The sequence below is a fragment of the Alnus glutinosa genome, chromosome 2 (genome assembly GCF_958979055.1).
Source record: "Alnus glutinosa chromosome 2, dhAlnGlut1.1, whole genome shotgun sequence".
Classification (NCBI taxonomy): Eukaryota; Viridiplantae; Streptophyta; class Magnoliopsida; order Fagales; family Betulaceae; genus Alnus; species Alnus glutinosa.
The window spans coordinates 12637584-12661038 of record NC_084887.1 but is presented as its reverse complement, the minus strand read 5'-3'; the positions used below and the strand labels follow the sequence as shown (position 1 = coordinate 12661038).

Below are 23455 nucleotides of genomic sequence, written 5' to 3'. Positions count from 1 at the left end.
TGAATATCTAAGATGTATCTAACTTAACCTTTAAAAAGAAAAGGCAAGGGTTATAGAATTGAAGCTACAACAAGTAAATTGATGAACAGTGGACAATGAAACAAATGAAAAATAAACTTAGGGTGTTGATCTTTATCTAATCCGCATACCAATGAAAAGCTTAAAGACTCATGTGGATCTTCTTAACATGTATGATATGCGTGCGTAATAGGTGTCAACCATACGACGACCTTGACATGAAATTACTTAAAAGTAAGCATACATGATTTATGAATACCATACTAAAGACATAATGATAAGATATCTCAATTTCACACCAATCACTCCACGTAAATATTAAACTATAATTGAAAAGCATTTTAAACTACGAAAGGTGTGGAGTGATCAATATTTCCTGGCATATCCTATAAAACGACTCTAATAAATAAACATTCATCATGTCAAATGGCATCATTGCATAGACATCGTTCCTCAATCACAGAAATTGGGAATGTCGATTTTACTCAAGAAATCTCATAGACAATAATAACTTTTTTTCATGAACAAATATGGATTGGAATATTAAAAACAAAACCGTTTGCAATCGTAACAACAAGGGTTCTGTAATCCTCAAGTCTACACAATCATCATACATCTCAAGAAAAACCTAAGAACATTAAGAACAATCCATGGTTTTTGGAAAAGATTTGATCAAACCCTAAGAACGGGCTTAGCTACACATGATAAAACTAAATCTAAGCATTAAATCTATCAAACTAGTAAAGAACCAGTAAAGAATACAAGAAGAAAATGAAGAACAAAACTATATTAAAGCTTAGAGAATTCGGATTACAAAAAAGAAAATAAAAGGAAATACAAACTAAGCTATAAATGAAAAGACAATAAGAAAAAACAAAGAAAACAAGTTCTCTAGATTTTGGCCCAGAGAGTGGCATCAAAGGAAACTAAAAGATGTGGAAATTTAATCTAAGATGCACTTGGAAAATCAAACCCAATAAAATGCATATCTAAACCCTAATTTATCATCTCAAATTTATAGAGATTTTAATCTAACAAACTATCATCAAGGATCGATTTTTGGCCGCACAAAATAGATGTTGACATCCTCTATCAACCGCACCACATGGGTTTGAATTTTGAATCACATAAAGATTGGGTGATATCTGCAACTTTATCCATAAGATTTGAAATCGCTCGATCGACCATAGAAGTCGCTCGATCAAATGTCGCTCGATCGATTTTTACTGTTGCCCTATGTCACTCGATCACATGTTGCAAGATCAATTTTTCTTCAACTAATGAATTTTGATCAATCGATTATTAAGTCGATCGATTGATTTGCCTTGGCCGATTTTCCAGTTGGCAGGAGCAAACTTGAACTCTGGAAATGATGAAAATCATCCTTGATGTATTTTCAGGTCTAAGTCGGATGTTTTGAATTAGTTTTCAATTAAGACTTGCAAATAAGACAAACCACAAAAGTACAATAAAACATTATATTTACAACTCAAACTAGGTATAACATTTGTGAATTAAGGAGTCTTGAATAGAATATTTCAAGACTTATCAATATGAACATCAACGAACAAGCTCACAGCCGTTGATTTCTCTGTTAAAAATCGATCGAGGTCTTCCACAAAGATGATAGACTTGCTCGTCGTTTGTAACAAAATAAAATTCAAATTGGAATTATTCATAACCTTCGAAAGATCAATAATATCATAGACATCGAATGATAGGAAATTAGCCCTGTCCGCATTCGGAGAGGCGGGGACGAATTCGCCGAGCTGCAGGCGTGCATCGTGCCCAATGACGATGTTGGAAAGAAGCAATACATCTTCTGGTCGATCACAATATTTTTTTAAAAAACAAAAAAAATAAAGAATAAAATTTTCATTTTTTTAGTTTTTAATTTCTTTTTAATTTTTTAAATTTTTAAATTTTTTTTTAAGTTTTTTGAGTTTTTTTTGAATTTTTTAATTGAAAAATGACATGTTGGAGGGGTATTATAGGGATATTTCGCCAAAAGGGGCATTTTTCAAAGGTTTTTGTAGTTTGGGGAGCCAGAGTGCAAGCCTTTGTAGTTTGGGGGTGACGATGTCCAGGTCTTGCCCAGGTAGTTATGTCTGTTATTTCTAATAAAGGGATTGGATCCAGGCCAGCCCCGTCCATTCGGAGTAGCATCAATAAAGGGGCTAAGCTCGAGCCCACCTAGACTAGGGTTAGGGTTCTAAGGTTCCTATGTGAGCCTATTTAGGGATAATCTCATGTAATAACATGCATGCAATAATATAGCCTTATTCTAAACCTTGAGATGAGCCGTTTTCTACCTTGGTGAGATGCCAAGGTCCCCTCTTTTCGTGCAATTGTGTTTTCTCTTCCCCTCAGCTGTGTCAAAGTGGTATCAGAGCTCAGTTCTGATTGTTTTCTTAAGCGATCGACGACCCTCACGTACTAGTAACCCTATAAACCCGTGTTCTCCATTGCACCCCAAACACTACCTTTTTTTTTCCCACCAGTTCACAACCCAACAACCGCAGATTTGACGTTCTACCAATACTGGGGAGATGTTTACTCGGAGTGGACGTCCCTATGGCATTGGTCGGTCAAACAAAACTTTGCAAGACGACCGCATCCTAGAACTTATTCAACAGATGTCTGCCATGAACAAGAAGATTGATTTCCTGTATGGCCGTGGTTTTGATAGGCCAGAAGGCTCAAGCAACCATAACAAGGAGGGCGAAATAGAGGGTGGTACCGAAGTGGAAGAGCCATCGCTGGGAGGAAAGGAACGGGACCCTCACCAACCTCCTCCTACTAGAGGTTGTTATCAGCCCCCGCCCATGAGACGCGAGGAGAACGCAGAACACCGTTTTGATGAAGCCACCAAGCGAGTCAGTGTTGACATCCCAGATTTTCATGGTAAGCTCAATCTGTACACTTTTCAGGACTGGCTTACATCCTTGGAGGACTATTTTGAATGGTTCGGATAGGCTGCGGAATGTAAGGTGCGGTTCGTGAAAATGAAACTAAAGGGCCAGGCCCGTGTTTGGTGGAAGAGTGAGGAGGACCAGTTGTACCGTCTCCGCCAACCAGCCATCACTGACTGGGAGGAGATGCGGCTTAAGCTCCAAGATAATTACCTGCCGGTTAACTATGAAGAATTGCTCTTTGAGGAGCTTCTCTTCTTGTGACAAGGATCCTCAATGGTGGAAGATTACACCAATAAATTCCACTAGCTCAGCATACGAAGTCATGTGTCCGAGACAGAGCGGCAGACTATCGCTAGGTATCAGGCCAGACTCCGGGAGGATATCCATAAGGACCTCCTCACGGTTAGGCTTGTCAGCGTAGAAGAGGCCTACCAGTTGGCTCTGTGGTTGGAGCAACAGTCTCAGGGAAGCCACGTGTGGAGGAATGTGCAATACTAGGGAGGGAGCACCCTGAAGGGAAACTCTACAGGGGGCAGTCACGCTCCGCCTGCTGGAGTGGACCATATTTCACCTCAATGAACACCCAACATGGGGCGTGGTGACACTGCTCCAAAGCTGGAAGACAAAGAGCCACCATCCGAGAACAGCGACAGTGATGAGGAAGTGGTTGAAGAAGTGTTGGAGGGCTCCCAATTACCTGTGTGCGTGATCCGGCGCGCCTTGACACGAAAATGGACGGAGGAGCGTGAGCAAGAAGATTGGCTAAGGAGCAACATATTCCATACCCGAGTGGAACACAAACGTAAGGCCCTGAACCTTATCATAGATAATGGGAGTGGAATGAACATTGTGTCGTAGGAAGTGATCCGCAAGATGCAACTGCCCATAGAAGCACACTCGAGTCCTTACAAGTTGAGCTGGGTGGACGACACGTCAATACCTATGCGGCAACGCTGCTTGGTCACGTTTTCATTGGGCCAGCATTACCAAGACGCTATTTGGTGTGACGTGATCCCCATGATGGCGTGTCACATATTGCTGGGACGTCCATGGTTGTATGACAGGAAGGTAAAGTATGACGGTTATACGAATACCTACTCCTTCTTATTTGATGGCAAGAAAATTGTGCTACGACCCCTGCGAATCCAAGAGTTTGACCCACCGAAGAAGGAAAGCAAGGTACTGACCATGAGGGGCTTCTCTCAAGCTTGCTAGGAAGTAGGACATGTTTTTGTCCTAGTAAGCAAGCCCACCCAACCCACTGAAGCTACCAAGTGTTCCCAAGGAATACAAGAACTCTTGTAAGAATTTGCAGACCTTACAACAGAGGAGCTTCCAAAGTTCCTGCCACCCCAGAGGGACATCCAACATGCCATTGATTTGGTGCTAGGCGCATCCCTTCCTAATTTGCCTGCATACCGGATGAGCCTTGAGGAACACATGGAGTTACAACGACAAGTCCAGGACCTCTGGATAAGGGGTTTATTACGGAGAGCCTCAGCCCCTGCGCCGTACCAGCTCTGTTAACCCCTAAGAAAGACGACACTTGGTGTATGTGCATTGACAGCAGAGCTATTAATAAGATCACGGTTAAATACCGTTTCCTAATTCCCTGACTCGATGATATGTTGGACGAGTTACATGGGGCAACGATCTTCTCCAAAATTGACCTCCGGAGTGGTTATCACCAAATCCGAATCCGCCTCGACGATGAGTGGAAGACGGCCTTCAAGACTCGAGACGAATTGTTCGAGTGGCTCGTCATGCCGTTCGGCCTCACTAATGTGCCGAGCACTTTTATGCGGGTGATGAACCAAGCACTCAAGCCATTCATTGGCAAATTTGTAGTCGTTTATTTCGATGACATACTCATCTATAGTGAGCATGTGGAACACCTTCGACAAGTGTTCCTCACTTTGCGGTTTGATAAATTTTTTATACACTTGAAAAAAAGTGTGTTTTTGCCCAATTCTCTGTTATTTTTCTTGGCTTTATAGTCTCTGTGCAGGGTATTTCAATTGATCCCTCAAAAGTCCAAGCCATGACGGATTGGCCTCCACCATCCAACATGCATGAGGTTCGTAGTCTCCACGACCTCACCTTTTTCTATAGGCGTTTCATCAAGAATTTCAGCTCCATCATGGCACCCATTATGGAATGCACCAAGAATGGCCTCTTCATATGGACTTCTGCAGCTCAGCGAGCGTTTGAGAATGTCAAGAAGAAGCTCATTTAGGCTCCAGTATTATGCCTGCCCAACTTTGAACAACCTTTTTGTTAGTTTTTTAATTGGCTACATTCTGGATAAAACAAAAACACTTTATGTAATGGTTGCATTTTAACAATCAATTCAGAATCTTCATGTATTCAGACAATGATCAAATCAAATACAATAACTAATCACAAGCTTCTTAAAGATGTCCATGAAGAGTCCTTGCAAAATCCAAGATAAAAACGGCTGGTTCCTGTGCAACCGTCCGGAAGGGCCTTTGAAGGCGTCTGGACGCCCCTTAGTGTCCAACAGATAACGATGAAGATGTTCGAACGTCAGAGCAACACCGTCCGGATGCTAGGTCAATCAGTATTCAACAAGGAGTTGGATTTCAGAAGTCGACACTGTTTAGGAAGTCTCTGCAATCCGTCCGGGCGACATGGCAACACGTCCGGACGATGTCCAATATTTCAAAATATTCCAGAGTTCTGTTCGAACCTGAAAAGGATTTTAGCAAAGACCGTCCGGACACTCGGTCAAGCCGTCCGGACGTGATCTTGATAAAGATAGAATTGTGTTGTTTCTGAAAGGATATCGCATAAAACCGTCCGGACAAGGCTAACTTCTGTCCAGACGCTCGCCAGTCAGAGCCTGAATCTCAGCAATTTTAGGTTTCCTATAAGCCTATAAATAGAGGGCCTAGGCTTGTGTTTTGTACAGAATTTGACAGTGATTTCCGTAGTACTTAGAGAGGGTGTTTAGGAAGAATTGAAGATCTGCTAGCTCTCAAGCCGTTGCCGGTGTGTGCTCAACTATTCATGTGAAGTCAATCTTAGGGGTCGGCCCTAAGGTAAAGGAATCCATAAAAAACTCTTTCAGGTGGAAGATCTGGTTGGGAAGCGTTCATGATGGGCTTCGTGTTAGAGTTAAAGGTATGACTACTGCATAAGGGTATGTGAGTACGGGTGTCTTGTAACTAGCTTTGTTTTTGGATAATGGATTTCCTAGGTTTGGCTGCCCCGGAGTGGCTTTTTTCTCTTTGCAGAGTTTCCACTTCGTAACAAATATCTTGTCTTATTTAAATTCCATATTTAAGATATTTGTTTGCACACAAACACACACACTTTGTTAAAATTAGAAGTCAATAATTATTTTCACTTTCGAAGTTGCGTGTAATGCCTCCCACGTAGGCATCGATAGGGTCCTTAGCCAACAGGGGCACCCAATAGCGTTTTACATTGAAAAGCTCAACGATACCCGGCGTCGGTACTCAACCTATGATCTAGAATTTTATGCCCTTGTGCAATCCCTCAAGCACTGGTGGCACTACCTTATCCATAGGGAATTTGTGCTCTACATTGATCATGATTCTCTTGGCGACATTAACTCTCAGAAGCACCTCAACGTACGCCATGCCCGCTGGGTTGATTTCCTGCAGCAATTTTCCTTTATGCTCAATCACAAGGTGGGGATGGAAAATAGAGTAACGGATTCCCTTAGCAGGAAGCAGCAATTGCTTACTACTCTTACTGTGGAGGTTACCGCCTTCACTAAAATTAAAAAGCAGTACCAAAATGATCCTAATTTTGGTCAGCCTTTCGAGCACCTATCCATTAGAGTGTCACCCACATCGGCCAAGTTCACTCTTGTCGACAGGTACCTCTTCTACAACAACCGGTTATTCTTGCCCAGGACCTCCATTTGGGAATTTGTCATAATTGAGCTTCATGCTGGAGGTATAGCAGGTCATTTGGGCAGGGACAAGACAATTCACTTGGTGGAGGATTGGTTTTATTGGCTAGGACTGAGGCGTGATGTCAACACTGTGGTGTAACATTGCCGTATTTGTCAACTAGCCAAGGGCACCAAACATAATGCGGGGTTATATAGTCCCCTCCCGATCCCAGAAGGTCAATGGGAAGATGTGAGCATGGATTTTGTCTTGTGACTTCCTCGAACAGTGCGAGGCCATGATTCCATATTTGTTGTGGTGGACTGTTTCTCCAAAATGGCCCATTTTCTACCCTGTTCCCGCACCTACGATGCATTGTTTGTTGCCTCCATGTTTTCCACTGAAGTGGTCCGACTGCATGGCATACCTAAGTCAATTGTCTTCGACTAGGACATGAAATTCGTGAGCTACTTCTGGAAGACACTATGGGCAAAGCTGGGGATCCAACTTAAGTTCTCTAGTGCATTTCACCCTCAGACTAACGGGTAGACAGAAGCTATCAACAGGAGTTTGGGTAACCTCCTGCGCTGCCTTGTCCAAGATCACACTCCTACATGGGATCTCCTCCTCCCACAAGCTGAGTTTGTGTTAGTATTTTGGCCTCATTCTGTGTTTTGGACAAAATCACTTGTGTGTAAAGATGCTGTAAACAAGGATTCCACTTGTCAGAGCATTTTCAGAAGACTCTGCACTGCGAAAAAGATAGAAGATTTCAGATTCCCTGTCAGCCATCCGGACGACGTGTCATCCCATTCGGACGTCTATCTGTCCACTGTTCCATCCATCCGGACGACGTGTTCATCCCGACCGGACGCTAGACAGACCAGCATCATCTGTCCGGACCCTCCACTGTATCGAGAAGCTTCTGTTCGAACTTGCATCCGTTCGGACCTCTCAGAAGCCCGTCCGGATGTCCATCAGTGATCGATCAGCTTCAGATTCTTTCCAAGTTCAGAATATAGGAAGATTGATACACCGTTTGGACGTTAGTCAGCCTTGGTTCGGACGCGCTGCAACTAATATGGAAATTGCCGCCTCGACTTCAACCGTCTGGACATCTGCCTCTCATGGTCTGGACGCACGCATAGCAGATATGGAAACTAAGTGTTGAAGAATTGCCGTCCGGACGTTCATCCCCCTTGGTCCGGACGCGCTAAGCCTTATATGGAAATTACTTGCAGTGGACGTGCGACCATCCGGACGTCAGTGTCTCACCGTTCAGACGCGGCTCTTATACAGGAAAGATTTTTAGCGAAATTTTTGAAAAATCCTGTCGCACAGTTGTTCGTCTGGACGGCGTCCGTACATATTACAGCAGTTGTCCATTCTGCACCTCAGCCTATAAATAAAGGCCCCTGGGCATTGAGAACTGCAAGAATTCGGTATTGAATTCCACAAGAGCTCAAAGAAGTTCAAGATCCCTCTGAAGCCGTTTCAAGTGTGCTGCGCTACATCTGAAGTCTATCTTAGAGGTCGGCTCTAAGGTAAAGGATTCCATTGAAGACCCCTTCAGGTAGGAGACCTGGTTGGGAAGCATTCGTGTTGGGTTACACGTCAGAGAGCAAGGTACGACCACTGCATTAGGTTAATGTGAGTGTTACTATCTTGTATCTAGCTTTGTCTTCTGAATAGTGGAATTCCTGGGTTTGGCTGCCCCAGAGTGGTTTTTCTCTTGATTGAGTTTCCACTTCGTCAACAAAAATCTGTGTGTCTTTTATTTTCCGATGTGCTTAATTTTTGTTGGCACTTGTGCACACACTTTACTTTTAGAAGTCAATTTCAACTTTCAATTGGTATCAGTGCTTGGTACACCCTGAGAAGATTAAATTCTTCAGTGTCATTTATTTTTGACTTCTATTTGCTACTATGTCTCAAACTCTTAATTCTGTTCCTACTTTCGATGGTACGAATTATGGCTATTGGAAAGCTCGAATGCGATTCTTTTTAAAATCTATTGACTGTTAGAGTATTGTTGAAACTAGTTGGACTAAACCAGAGGATACAACCCTCGAGATAGTCCCTTTGAAAAACACCCGACTTTCCAATGATAAAGCCCTCCATGCTCTATGCCAAGCACTTTCTCCTTCTGAATTCGCCAAAATTTCAAACTGCGACTCAACCAAAGAAGCATGGAAAATCTTGGAAACAACATATGAAGTCACGAAACTTGTTAAATCTACCAAACTTCAAATGTTGATTTCAAGATTTGAAGAAATTAAGATGTTGGAAGAAGAGACCTTTGGAGAGTTTTACTCCAAGATGAGTGAACTGAGGAACTCCATGGTGAGTCTTTGGAAACCTATCTCGGATGTAAAACTCATCCGAAAGATTCTAAGATCTTTGCCTGAGAGTTTCAGAATCAAGGTGACCACCATTGAAGAAAGCAAGGATCTTGAGGAGATGAAGATTGAAGAGCTGGTGGGATCTCTTCAAACATATGAGCTGTCTCTGCCCCCGGTCAAGAAATTGAAGACCATTGCTCTAAAGGCTTCCAAGAAGAAGGTAGAAGCATCATCTAAAGATGACTCTGAGGGTGAAGAAAAGGCTGTGGCTATGATAGCCAAAAATTTCAAAAGACTGATGAAAGATGATCGGTTCAAGAAGAAGTTTTCTGAAAGAGTAAAGAAATCTCCCAGAGAAGCTGAACCTGAGGAAAATGATAAGAAAGATCCCAGAGGACCCTGATGTTTTGAATGCTCAGGCTTTGGGCATATCCTGGCCGATTGCGGGAATCTTAGAAAGGGGAAAGCATACAATGTGACTCTCAGTGATGAGTCAGAAGAAGAAGCTCCAGAGTCTGAAAAATTTCTGGCCTTTGTAGCCCCACATGTTGAAGAAGAAGACTCGTATTACTCGGAGCATAGCGATAATGAGGAAGAGCTCAAGGAGGCCTACAAGACACTCTACATAGAGTATGAGAAGCTAAGGGAAGGCCGAAAGCAGCACCTTAATGATCTGAATAGTTTGCAGACCGAGAAGAGTTCATTGCTGCTCAAAGTACAAGAGCTCGAGGAAAAGCTACTAGAGACGCAGCTCCAGCTAGAGAGAGTCACTAATGAGAAGTTGACTCATATGCTGTCTATCCAGAAGAGCCCAAATGACAAGACTGTCCTCGGGTATGTAGCTCCCTCTTCTGATGTTCCTTCTTCCTCAAAGATTGTGTTTGTGAAACCTACAATCCTAGAGCCTCCTCCCACTATTGAGGATAAAAAGAAGGAAAAGGTCAACGATGATGTTCCAGGCATTCAGGAGCCTCATTCCATCAGACGACCTCCCATTTGCCATCACTACGGTCTCAGTGGGCATGTTCGCCCTTAGTGCTCCCTCCTGAAAGCACAAAAGGCCAAAGCCAAGAAAGAAGTGCCCAGACAAGCTCATTATGGCACTAGACCTGTAGTCTAGCATTAAACTCCATGGCATCAGGCGTCTTACCAAGCACCATGGGGACAAGCACCAAGGCATCAGTATCAAGCCCCTTGGTCTCATGCTCCTCAGCATCAGCGGCCTCAGCAGCGGTTTGTACCAGCCAATCATAGTGGCACCTACAAGAGCAAACCCAAGCAGTTTAGAAGGCCTCAGAAGATGAAAGAAGAGCAATACTCCAGTGAGCCTCCTATCTGGATGCAGAACATGATGGAGTGGATGATGCAGTCCTGCCAGCAACCACCCACTAGAAGACATGCTTGGGTCGAGAAGGACAGTCACCCCATAAGGGGGAATCGATGCACCTAGCAGATTCGGGTGTTCATGCCTAGGATTTGGTTCCTAATCCTATGGCATTAGGTTTGATTGCTTATCTTAACTTGATACATCTTTATATGCAATCTAGGAACCAGTTGTGTTTGCCCCCTATGTCTCTTGAGAGAACTTTGCTGGTATTTTTTTTTGGGGAAGACAGAAAAAGCAGGACGAGCGACTGTTTTTCTGTATTGGCATCATCGAGCATCCACAGGTTTGATCTTGCCGTTGCATATGATGTCATTTCCATATTGCATGTTTTGTTTGTTTTGTTTTTTTTTTAAAATTAAATATATATACATATATATATATATATATATATATATATATATATGGGGAGAATTTGTAGGATTTTTTTTTCTCTTGGCTTATCAGATAGTGTATGTACTTTCACCTGATATCTCAATTCTGTAAGCATTAATCTACTCTGCTTAGATATAATTGAGAGTTTATGACTATATTGGCCAAGTGTTTTTCCTGTTTTTGCAAAAGTAGGATAGCTTCTTTCCTTAAGCGATGAAAAAGTGCACTATCCCGGGCTCCCCTAAAGGTACATCTTTCCTTCTCTGACCTTTTTGCTTTTAGAAATTTTGGATAAGAGAAGAAGTTCTTGATAAGATGACCAAATTGACCTCATACTAGTTGAACCTAGAGCCTAAAAACTCTGGCACTCCCTACAGGTTGCAGCACCATAAGAAACAAGCAGTTAATCATATGAAATCTATGCTTTAAAGTATATATTCATTGCTTATGTGCTACATTTGCTTTATGCCTTGCCCTCTACGTGTAAGTAAAACATTTACGTTGTCTTTCATGGTACAAGTAAATCACTTAGGTGCTGCATCTCAGGGGGAGTGTATCAAATGAGGGTGGCTAGGCCCTAGCAAATTATAAGGTTTGACTTTTGGCTATTCTGTCACTGATTTTCTCTCCTGTCTAGAAAATCTAGTTGCTCTAAGTCATGTCATCAAAAGTCATACCTTGTGGAAAAAGAGTCTTCACACACACACACATGCATTGATTGAGTTGAGTTGTCTATTTGAATTTTCTATGACCAGGAAAAATATTTGTGCTAATTGAAATCTCAACTCTCTTTTATATCTCTGTTTAATTTTGAGATGCTCTTTGATTGTGTTATCAGTTGATTATACATGCATGTTCTGACACTGACTTGAGAAAATTTGATCTCTGTCAAATTTTCCTCAGTTCCTTTCTGGTGTTTCAGTGTGGAGCGTCCGGATGGTCTCTCTTGGCGTCCGGACGGGTGGAGTTCAGCAGTTCGGACGGTGCCCTTTTTGGAGTCCGAATGGACGACGTTTTGCAGTCCGGAAGGAATCTGTTCCACGTCCGGAAGTGAGCTATCACCTTCGGGCGGATGGGTAATTTAATTCGTCTGGACGCGCGTAACTGTTTTGCTTCTTTTTGAGCCAGAGCGCGTCCGGACGTCATCAAAACATAGTCCGGACAGGGACCCCACAGAGGCTATAAATAGCCCAGATCGCCGCTCTCTCCCATACCCCACAAAATCCCTTCTTTTGACATTTTGTGAGTGACTCATTTTGGTGCTTTTTGGAGTGATCTCATCCTTTTTTTTTGTGTTTGCATTCTCACTCCATTCCAGGTATTTTTTTCTTGTCTTATTTCTTTCAGTTTATTTTGCAACTGTTAGAATTTTTTTTTTTGGAATGTTTTTGGGATGCATATATCTGCCATGCTGAATTTCTTTGGACTTAATTGTGATATTCTTTGTCTTTATTTTTACGAAAGTCCTTTTTACTGCTGTTATTCTGCCAAATTTTTGTTACCCTAACAAGAATATTTTTTTTTGTGGATTATTTTATTTTTTGGCAAAAATTCTTGTTGGTTCTTTTGCAAAATCATGTCTGCTATCAGCTCCCAGCGCAGGGTTCGCCAGAGGACAGAGGAAGAACAGAGTGCATTCCAAGCCAAAATCATGGACCTCAATGTCCTCGCTGAGCGGAACGTGGTCCGTGCTGACATCATGGTGCCTCCATTGGATAGCATTTATGAGACTATCTAGACCTACAATTGGGGGTATCTCTACACGTGTGCCTGCATCGTCCTCACCAGGCTAGTCAGGCTCTTCTATGCCAACCTTGAGGTGGCTCAGGATGATGAGCGTGGGATGGTACTGCAGTCCATTGTTGACAGACACATCATCACTGTAGATCCCCAGATCATCAGTCAGTTCATCGAGGTACCAGTCCTTGATCTGCCTGCCAGTCCTTACAATGAGGTGGTGCTTCCTCCCTCTATGGACGATCTCCGAGAGTTCTTCCATGCAGTTCCACAGGGTGAGGGGCGTCATACCAACATCAGGATTGGTGCACTTGCTCCGGCTTATCGTATATTGGCCAAAATTGTTCAGCACAATCTCTGGCCAATTGCCAGGCGCAGTGATCTGATACTGAAGAGGGCCCAGTTTTGGGAGTCATGCTCGAGGCTCATGATGAGAGCAATACCGGTCTCCCCTTTGGCTGCCTAATCACTCAGATCATCCTTCATTCGGGTATCAATGTTAATGGAGAGCCTAGAATGAAGATCCAGTAGCACCTTAGCAAACAGACATTGATGAAGTCGAATGCGCAGCTGCGACGAGATGATTCTGATGATGATATGCCTGCTGCTATGCATGTTGCTTTTCCAGACGTGGCTTCATCCTCTCATACCGTCCCACCATCTGAGCCAGAGGCAAATTATTCTCAGATCATGGAGGCCTTAGCCGCCATTCATGGAGGAATGTCCATCTCCTCCTTGCACCTAGAGGTGCGGTTTACCAACAAGCGGGTGGAGTAGACCCATTTGGACCTGCAGGAGTGCCTTCGAGTCCATCATCCTGGCATCAGTGATGATGAGGATGATGCAGCTCAGACTATACCCATGCCAGAGGATGTTTGATTTTATTTCCCTCTGTTTTATTGTCTATTTTTGTGTTATTTTGAGACTTTTTGTTATTTTCTATTTTTTTGTTAAACACTTAAACCTTATATTACTCTGTTTACCCGGGTCCTTCTGAGACCGTTAGGGGGAGTAATTTCTATTACAGTTGCATTTTATTACTCTGTTCTACCCTTTGTCCCTTTCTGACAAAAAGGGGGAGTAATTTTTGATTAATTTTTATTATTGGACCGGGAATGTATTTCCAAACCAGTCATGTGATTTTTGTCCCAGAATGGCCAAAGGGGGAGTTTGTTAGTAATTTGGCCTCATTCTGTGTTTTGGACAAAATCACTTATGTTTAAAGATGTTGTAAACAGGGATTCCACTTGTCAGAGCATTTTCAGAAGACTCTGCACTGCGAAAAAGATAGAAGATTTCGGATTCCCTGTCAGCCGTTTGGACGACGTGTCATCCTGTTCGGACGTCCATCTGTCCACTGTTCCATCCATTCGGATGACGTGTTCATCCCGACCGGACGCTAGACAGACCAGCATCATCATTCCGGACGACGTATCTTTCCGTCCGGACCTTCCACTGTATCGAGAAGCTTCTATTCCAGCTTGCATCCGTTCGGACCTCTCAGAAGCCTGTCCGAGCGTCCATCAGTGATCGATCAGCTTTAGATTCTTTCCAAGTTCAGAATATGGGAAGATTGATAAACCGTCCAGACGTCGTGGTTTCCCGTCCGGACGCGCTCATAAATAAGGCAAGAATCGCAATTCAATTATCACCGTCCGAACGTCAGTCAGCCTTGGTCCAGACGCATGTTCAACTAATATGGAAATTGCTGATTCGACTTCAACCGTCCGGACGTCTGCCTCTCATGGTCCGGACGCACGCATAACAGATATGGAAATTGCGTGTTGAAGAATTGCCGTCCGGACGTTCATCACCCTTGGTCCGGACGCGCTAAGCCTTATATGGAAATTACTTACAGCGGACGTGCGTCCGTCCGGACGTCAGTGTCTCACTGTCCGGACGCGGCTCTTAAACAGGAAAGATTTTCAGCGAAATTTTCAGAAAATCCTGTCGCACAGTTGTTCGTCCTGACGGCTTAGGTTCACCGTTCGGACGGCGTCCGTACATATTACAGCAGTAGCCCATTCTGCACCTCAGCCTATAAATAGAGGCCTTTGGGCATTGAGAACTACAAGAATTCAGTATTGAATTCCACAAGAGCTAAGAGAAGTTAAAGATCCCTCTGAAGTCGTTACTAGTGTGCTGCGCTACATCTGAAGTCTATCTTAGAGGTCAGCTCTAAGGTAAAGGATTCCATTGAAGACCCCTTCAGGTAGGAGACCTGGTTGGGAAGAATTCGTGTTGGGTTACATGTCAGAGAGCAAGGTATGACCACTGCATCGGGTTAATGTGAGTGTTACTATCTTGTATCTAGCTTTGTCTTCTGAATAGTGGAATTCCTGGGTTTGGCTGCCCCGGAGTGGTTTTTCTCTTGATTGAGTTTCCGCTTTGTCAACAAAAATCTGTGTGTCTTTTATTTTCCACTGTGCTTAATTTTTGTTTACACTTGTGCACACACTTTACTTTTAGAAGTCAATTTCAACTTTCAGTTTGCATATAATAATTCTGTCAACCGCAGCACGGGGCGTTCCCCATTTGATGTGATTATGAGCATAGCCCTACGGACCCTGGTTGACCTCTTATCACTACCACTTCCCATGCATGTTAGTGCTGGAGCCAAAGACTTTGTGGCATATCTTCAGTCAATCCATGCTGAGGTGCGGCGCCAGATTGCTCTCCATAATGACAGTTACAAGCTTCGGGTGGACAGCCACAAACGACATGTTGAATTTCAGCCAGGTGAGTTGGTGTTCATCCATCTCCGTCCAGAGTGATTTTCCAAAGGCTCTATTCATAAACTCCACCCTCGGAGAGCTGGTCCCTTCAAGGTCCTCAAAATTTGGGACCCAATCCTTACCTGCTTGATCTACTAGCTGGTGTGTCCTACAACCCCATTTTTAACGTGGAGGATCTCACTCTATACCCTGGCCACAAGGCTAATCAATTGCATGATCCTCCTAGTTTTCCTGCACCTGCCACCATCAAGCCCCGTGATGAGATTGATGACTAGCTAGTGTCCACTAGGAGGGGCAAATATCATAAGTTTCTTGTCAAGTGGAAGAATCGGCCTCTATTCGATTGCTGCTGGCTCCAAACTAAAGAAGTCCAGCGCTTGAACCTCGACTTGTACGAGTTTTACCAAGCTCAACATTTGTCGGAGTCGAATACTTTTCCAGGGGGAGGGAATTGACAGAGTTCGGGTCTTGCCCAGGTAGTTATGTCTGTTATTTGTAATAAAGGGACTGGATCCAGGCCAGCCTAGTCCATTCGGAGTAGCATCAATAAAGGGGCTAAGCCCGAGCCCACCTAGACTAGGGTTGGGGTTACTAGGGTTCCTATGTGAGCCTATTTAAGGATAATCTCATGTAATAACATGCATGCAATAATATAGCCCGATTCTAAACCTTGAGATGAGCCGTTTTCTACCTTGGTGAGATGCCAAGGTCCCCTCTTTCCGTGCAATTGTGTTTTCTTTTCCCCTTAGCTGCATCAGGGGGGCCATCCGGAGAAACTGTGGTAGTTTGGGGGGGCTAAATTGTATTTTTCCCTAAAGTTTAGTGGTTTAGTCTTTCCAATTAAAAATTAATCTCCATGATCAGGCCACGTAGGCTTCAGGGAGATGGACGGGAGATGTGGAGAGTGGTGTATAACATTTACTCTTAAGGATTTTGGTGGGAGTAATGTTAGACGTATCCCTCATGTTTTTTTAAAGTTGATGTGACTTTGGAAACCATCATTAGATTTATGAAATTATTATTGCATTTTGATCCAATGACACTTTTAAAAGTTATATCAATTTTGAAAAGACAAAAAAGATTTCTAGCATTACTCTTTTAGTGGTTATGTAGTTGAAGTTGGACAAATGTGAAGACCATTGACAAGAAAGCACACTAGATAACACATTTTCAACATTTGGGAATATCCATATCATGGTAGATAGGTTCAATCAAAAGGTTGTAATTTTGACCTATTTTCTACCCTTTGTAATTGTTTTAGTACAGTTTTGGTTTTGTTAATACAATTTCTGGTATGGTGACGTGTTGTCTTTAAATTAAACACAGAAGCTTGTCAAATGTGTTGACGGGGTCTCACTTCGATGCCTAAGTCAGATTCTTGTAGACAAATTTCAGGGAATATGAGAGCACAGTAAAGTCAAAGAGATCAGAGAGTTTTGATACCTTAGGTAGTGGCCTATTTATAGACATGTAGTATTGCTACATTGGGAATACTCTGATCATAGTTCAACTAGGATTCTAATCCCAAACCGTGTGTGGTTAGATCTTATCCTCTGACTAGTCCTGCTCAGGTAGAACTAGTCTTCAAGTGAGTTAAAACAGGTCTCTTATCCCATATCATGTATGATAAGAGGTGATACTGGTATTTCGGGGATTTTATCCCATATCATGTGGGATAAAGGGTTATCCCGAAAAATCAGGGATAGAGTCCTCCTACGCCTCTCTAGGGATCATTGATCAGATCTTCCTATAATTCTTTGATTCTGGGATAAGGTTCCAGCATATTCCATCCATTTCACTTCGTGGTAGTCTCGAGAAATCCGTTTCGAGACCAACTGGATAAGGGCGTTTTGCATGCTTTCTTCTTGTGTTCCCGGGACAGTGATGTTCGAGACTTATCAACTATGTTTATCCCCAATTCTGGCAACCAAGGATATTCATGGGCCTTTCTTCGGGTCGGATATACCAAAATGGTACACAGGCCTAATCATTGGCTTATTTGGGCTTTGGGAATGATAATTTCCCCAACAGTTACCTCCCAATTCTCTTTTATTTGAGATACCTTGTTTAAGAGAATTTAATCATTGCAATCATTTCAAATCTCCTCCTTGGACCATGTGTCTGACGCAGCCACCCTTTTTAAGGGTAATAATCATTTTTCCTAGTTTCTCGGATCCACTTCGCTCGAGGTGTCATTTTAATGACGACGCCTCAATTCTCGGGTTTACGTTGGCAGCTGACGACTTAATAGGTGACTCCTCGAGTCTCAAGTGTGTGCTGATAGTCGGCGTCTTGATGATGTCAATTAGACTCCTAAGCACGCGTTGCCGGTTACCACATTGATGACGCCCCCTTTATAAATATCTCTTTTGACTTTCACTTTTCATTTCTTACTTTCACGATTCTCTTGCTCTCGCTTTCACTCCAATATCTTTCTTCTAAGATCTTCAGTCCTCTTACTTCTCAAAATTTTTGATCCTTCTCAAAATTTCTTCCGACTCCGAGTCTGGCAGTTCTTATTGGGAAAGCGCTCACCCCGAGCTTCAAGCAAAAGAGGTTCATGTTGTAGGGGCTCCTCAAGCTCCTGAGGTCTAGGTTTTGGTTCTCGTCGAAGATCCCTGTACAGTAAGAACAACCGCGAAGGATGAATATATCATTCACAACAACTTTGACATCCAGTCCTTCGTCACCCTTTATTTCCAAGATCCGGCCACCAGAACAATCAATGGTGGGGAGGTAACCCTCTACAAAAAGATGTTCATGGCCAGACTCCGGCTTCCCTTTCCTACCATTACTCGGGAGCTAATGCTGTTTCTGAACGTAGCCCCGAGCCAAATTATGCCAAACGGATGGAGGTACCTATTTGCCTCCTATAGCTTATGGCCGACGGTTCTGATGAGTGCCAAATATTATATATTTGGACCCCTTAATTCACATTTGTTAAACCTTTAGCTTTGTTAATTTTTAATGTTTTTGGTTAGTTTTTGTATTTTTGGTATTTTGCAGATCATCTAGAGAAAACTGTAGTTTTAAAATGAAAAAAATGCAAAGTTTGGAAATCAAAATCGGATTGGATTAAATTTCAGGTTCTACACAAGTAATAGTAATTTGATCAGAACTTTCATCACAAGTATTGGTTTAAAGTGAAATTAGTGGCGTTGGAAAGCTAATTCAAAATGCTACAAATCATTGTGAAATATAATTTTCCTAATTCGAATTTCTGCTACATCATAAGTGCCCCGCAATATAAGAATGCGAATTTCCTTGTTCCAGACGGCTGCAGACACTCCAAACCCTAGCGTCCTTTTCTCTTATTAGGGTTTTGAGGGGTAGAGGTGTCATTTTGTAAAAATTGGGTTTAACCTAATTTTCTGCTATAAATACCCCATGCTATGCACCACTTAGATCCCAACATTGTACATAGCAGCTGATGTGGTCTTTTGTTTACCAAAATATATCAATAATAAAATTAACCACTCGCAATAGAACAAATCCTTGTAGAATAAGGCTATAGAGAGGGTGTCGAACCTCAAGGACTACGTATGTGTTTTTATCAAGCTTTTTGAGATTGAAAGTAACTTAATTTAAAATATGTTTGATTTGATTTTGTTTTTTAAAAATAAATACATAAAAGTAAAAGACATAAATTTAAAGATAGTAGGGATGAGATAAAGAATATGGGATTGATTTCACCACTCACCGTATAACAATGGTCAATAATAAATTAACAAGGAAAATTCATACTATGCATGAGAAAGGGCTCGTCTCACTCGAGTAGTCAAGAAATTACCTCTAAAGAATAAGTATAATCCATCTTTGGTTGGCACGGACCATCCACCTAACCACTAAGATGCGGTACGACCCGTCTTCCCTAGGCATGGACTAGCTACGTCTTTAATAGGATATACACACAACCAATGGAATAGTATAACCCATCTTCGGTTGGCATGGACTGTCTACCTAAATTACACTAAATTAGGGTGTAGTACAATCCATCTTCCCTAGGCATGGTCTATCTAATCCTCTTGATCATATATCAATTAAAACCGTTGTATAACAATCATTCACATAATCATAGAAAATTTGAAGGATTGAGTTCAATCAATATAAAAGACTTTCTAAGACAAGATAAGAAATTCATAATAATTGAATATAAACATTAAGATCAATTCTCACAGTTATACAACCATCATGCATATAGAAAATCCCAAATTAAAATACAATTAAACCATTGTTACTTGGAAAGGGCTACATCAACACCCTATTAGGAATTTAGCCGCTCATCGTGGTGCTGGGATGGCCTCCTGCCATGTTCTTCTCCTATTCAACTTGTCAGGCCTCCAAGAAGAATTTTCTGTCTAAATCTAATTAAGCAAAAGCCCAAGCACACCTTCTCTTGAAGCTTAGGGGTCTATTTATAGGGAGCACACAAGTCCTAGAAGCCCTTGAAATTCCAGAAAAATAGTCTCTTGAGTCTTCTTGTCAAAGTAGGAGATTGAAACTTCAATCCAAGTAGGAAAATGATTCCAAATTCGTCCAGAATTGCGGTCTTTTATTGTGGGACGATTTTGACATAGTAAACGTCCGAATTATGGAAAATATATTTCTCACATATTTGTTTTATTTTTTATTAGCTTTCCAACTCTACCAATTTCATTACAATCCAATATCTGAAGCAAAAGTTATGATACAAACACTGAGACATATGCAGTTTTTGAATTTGAATCCAATCCGATTTTGACTCTTAGTGGAGAAATTCCGATTTAATCCTTCACTTGATTTGATTAAACTTAACCACATCATATAGGTCTTCTATTATGATTGGTTAAGCTTACCAATATCTTTTAAGTCTTCTCAAAGTGTGCTTTAAGCCCAAAATCAATGGAATTAATTGCATCTTTATTTAAAATCTGAAAACATTAAAACAACACAAAATCAAACAAATAACAACGCTAAGGAATTAACATATATAAGTTAAGGGGCTTGAATGTGCAACATTTGATGCTTATCAGCAGCAACTGGGTTCTTTGGCGTCTATTCTTTGTAAGTTTTTATTTTTATGTGTAGCGCCCCAGATTTTAAAACACATTTTTATAGAATAATAAAGTTAAAGGATAAAGATGAATATTTATGTGAGTAAATAATCATTCGTCTTATAAATTGTTTTATCAATATTTTCAATTGATTTAATGAAACTTTGTTTGAATAAAACGGATAATTATTTTTATATCCGAAAATTACTGAGTTAATAAATAGACAAAGTAATTAATCATTAGATTAATTAGCTTTATTTTATAATTGTACAAGATATTATTTGAGACTTTATTATCTAGTGTAATAATAATATGTGTATTAATGTTCGTAATAAAATATCTTTATATTTATGAAACGAACTGAACTCAAAACGGGTTTAAAATGTTACTCTAGTGATTTATTAAATTGATAAAGACCTAGTGTAAAAGAATTACCTACTAAATAATTTAATCTACACCGAATGCTTTATTTTTCATAAACTAATCAAATCTATTCGGCATCCCCATCTTTGAAATACAACTCACTCATACACTCAACCGTAGTAATGATTCCATCCACTCATCACCCTCACATTTTTAAATCCAACTTATTCTCCACTTTGATTTTAATAAGCCTCCCTCATCATTTTGTCTCTTCTTTTAAATATTTTATTACCCTCTTTCTTCAGCATCTTCCTTATTCTTGATTTCTTTCCATCCTTCCACCGGTGCACTATTCCAACATTTCCTTATTGTTAATAATTTATTATAAGTGTAGCCTTCTTTTCCTTCTTATTCTCTCCCATTATTCTCTATTATTAGTTATATATATATATAGGTGTAATGGCTGGCTGTTTAACATTATGGGTGTATATTATTATATTATCTCTTCCTTCCTCCTTCCATTATTCTATTACCTTCTTTTCCCTTCTTCTATCTTCTTCTGCACCGAGCATCTTCCTTCTTCTTCTTTTCCTTTCTTTATTCTTTTATCCTCCTATTTCTCGCCGATCACAGACACTCAGTGAGACACAGAGAGTGGGAGCCAGAGAGTGAGAGAAGAGAGAAGCAAAGATTGAGAGAGGGAGAGAAGCAGAAATCGGGAGACAGAGACGGAGAGTCCGAGTGAGTGAGAGTGAGAGATGAGATCGAGAGGGAGATCGGGTCAGAGAGAGATCCGACCGTCCTGATGAACTGACCTTTAACCAGTGAAGTCCGGCGCGATCTCCGGCGATTGGGGGGCTGTTTCCGGCAGTATCTTTCCGACGGCACAGTGACGACTCCAGAAGTGTTCTTCCGGTAATTTCAGTAGATTTTCTGTAGAAAATCCCTAGGTAATTTCAATAAATTGATTTGATTTATACTTGTTAATTTACAACTAATTGAGTGTTGATTTGCTGATTTAGATTGAAATTTTGCTTGTGTCTCCTTGTTCTGCCGATTGTGGCCGGGTGTGTGTGTTTTTGGGTTTCCATAGATTTGGCTGTGTATAGATTGGGGGATTATTGTAGATTTGGATTCCCTGTTTAGCCATGCAGCCGATTGCTTGTGTTTCCCTGTTTTGATTCTATTCGGTTGATTTCTGTTTAGCCGTGTTTGAGTTTCGGCCAAATGGGTATTTTGTGTGATGATTTTCCTGTTTGAGTGTTCCCTGTTCAGATTTAGTGTTTTTAAAGTTGAGATAATTATTAGAGCTTAATGTTTTAAACTGAATTAGTTGTTGATTATGGATCGGTTGTGATATGGGGTTTTGGACGACTTGATTGAGTGTGTTATTATGTTTTAAGATTTCAACTAAGTTATGATGATTATTTTTATGATTAAAGAAAAGGAGTCTTGGATATGCTTTGAAGTTAGTCGATTATAGTTTTGATGTCTCTTGTATTAGATGTATATTGGTTAAGTCAAAGTTAATTAAATATTGGTGAGTGGAATAATATGGAAAATTGATATTTTGGTTTTATTAGAAATATTAGTATTTTTGACGGAAGATGGGTTTAAATGTTAGAACTAATAATAATAATTTGTAAAAGGGGTTTTATAAATAGAATTAGGAATTGCAGTAGATGATGTTAACACTTTGTGTGGATATACCTATAATTTTTCAGATGATGACTTGAGAGACTGCATAAATTGGCTGTAAGTATCTCTATACTTACTGAGGACGAAACTGGTGGATTTTTCCATAATATTGTGTTTATTGTTTTATTTAATTTGTTCATTGCATGTGGCCGATCATGCATAGCATGTTATGTCTAATAATAATATAACGGCTGATGAGATAGCCATCAACAAGCTGATGTAGTAGCAAGGGGAAGAAAGGCTAGTCAGTGGATTCAGGGGGTTCAGAGTGACCCAGGGGTGTCCGAAGGCCTAATATATAACTAATGCTGGGACCATAGGATTCCAGTAAAAACAGGTAAGACTTTAAGTCGGAGGCAACGGACGTAAACGAACAGGGATTTAATGGCCCTGGGTACGAGAGTCTGAAGAAAGATGATCATAAAATACCAAACTAAATGGTTATTACGATGCATATTCATACCACCCATACATTTGCATTATACGCGTGGCTATAAAGCCATATCTGCATGTTAAGGAATTTATTAAGTAAATCAGTATTCACCTTATTATTGGAAACAGTGGACTCACTTTGGTTGTTTTGTGTTTTTTTTTCTATATATATATATATATTCCGTTAATGCAGGTTAATAGACAAAGACCAGAGCTCAAGAGGTTTTATAGCTAAGGACGCATAGTTTATATTTTGTTTGTAGTTTTCTGTGTTTATAACATTTCATGTTGATAAGATTGCTAATAATTTCTATGTATTCTTTTGTGTCTTTATGGACACCTGTTTCCTTGTATTTGTTATAAGTATTTTCTAATGAATATCTAGAGGTATTTAATTTAAAAGCTCTGATGTGTTATTTAATCCAAGCCTGTTGGATAAATTATATATTCCGCTGCGAGAGTTATCTCTGATGTAGTAGCGTCACGTGGGAACCGGAGGTTTCTGCTTACGAATTTGCTGGTTCAAATTCGGGGCGTTA

The 23455-nt window shown here is 41.0% G+C and overlaps 1 protein-coding gene and 1 long non-coding RNA gene across 2 annotated transcripts; both read left to right on the top strand.

Moving 5' to 3' along the window:
• The first annotated feature begins 6616 nt into the window (after positions 1–6616).
• On the top strand, positions 6617–6979 carry LOC133860291 (uncharacterized). The gene has a single exon (XM_062295928.1). It carries the CDS (start codon positions 6617–6619, stop codon positions 6977–6979), a length of 363 nt encoding a protein of 120 aa, XP_062151912.1.
• A 14363-nt stretch (positions 6980–21342) lies between these two features.
• On the top strand, positions 21343–23455 carry LOC133861671 (uncharacterized). The gene is made up of 3 exons (XR_009899061.1): positions 21343–21701; positions 22511–22541; positions 23110–23455. It is a non-coding gene; the product is annotated as an uncharacterized LOC133861671 (long non-coding RNA).

Coding starts and splice junctions, on each gene's coding strand:
- LOC133860291 (XM_062295928.1), top strand. CDS start 6,617: ATGGAAAATAGAGTAACGGATTCCCTTAGCAGGAAGCAGCAATTGCTT.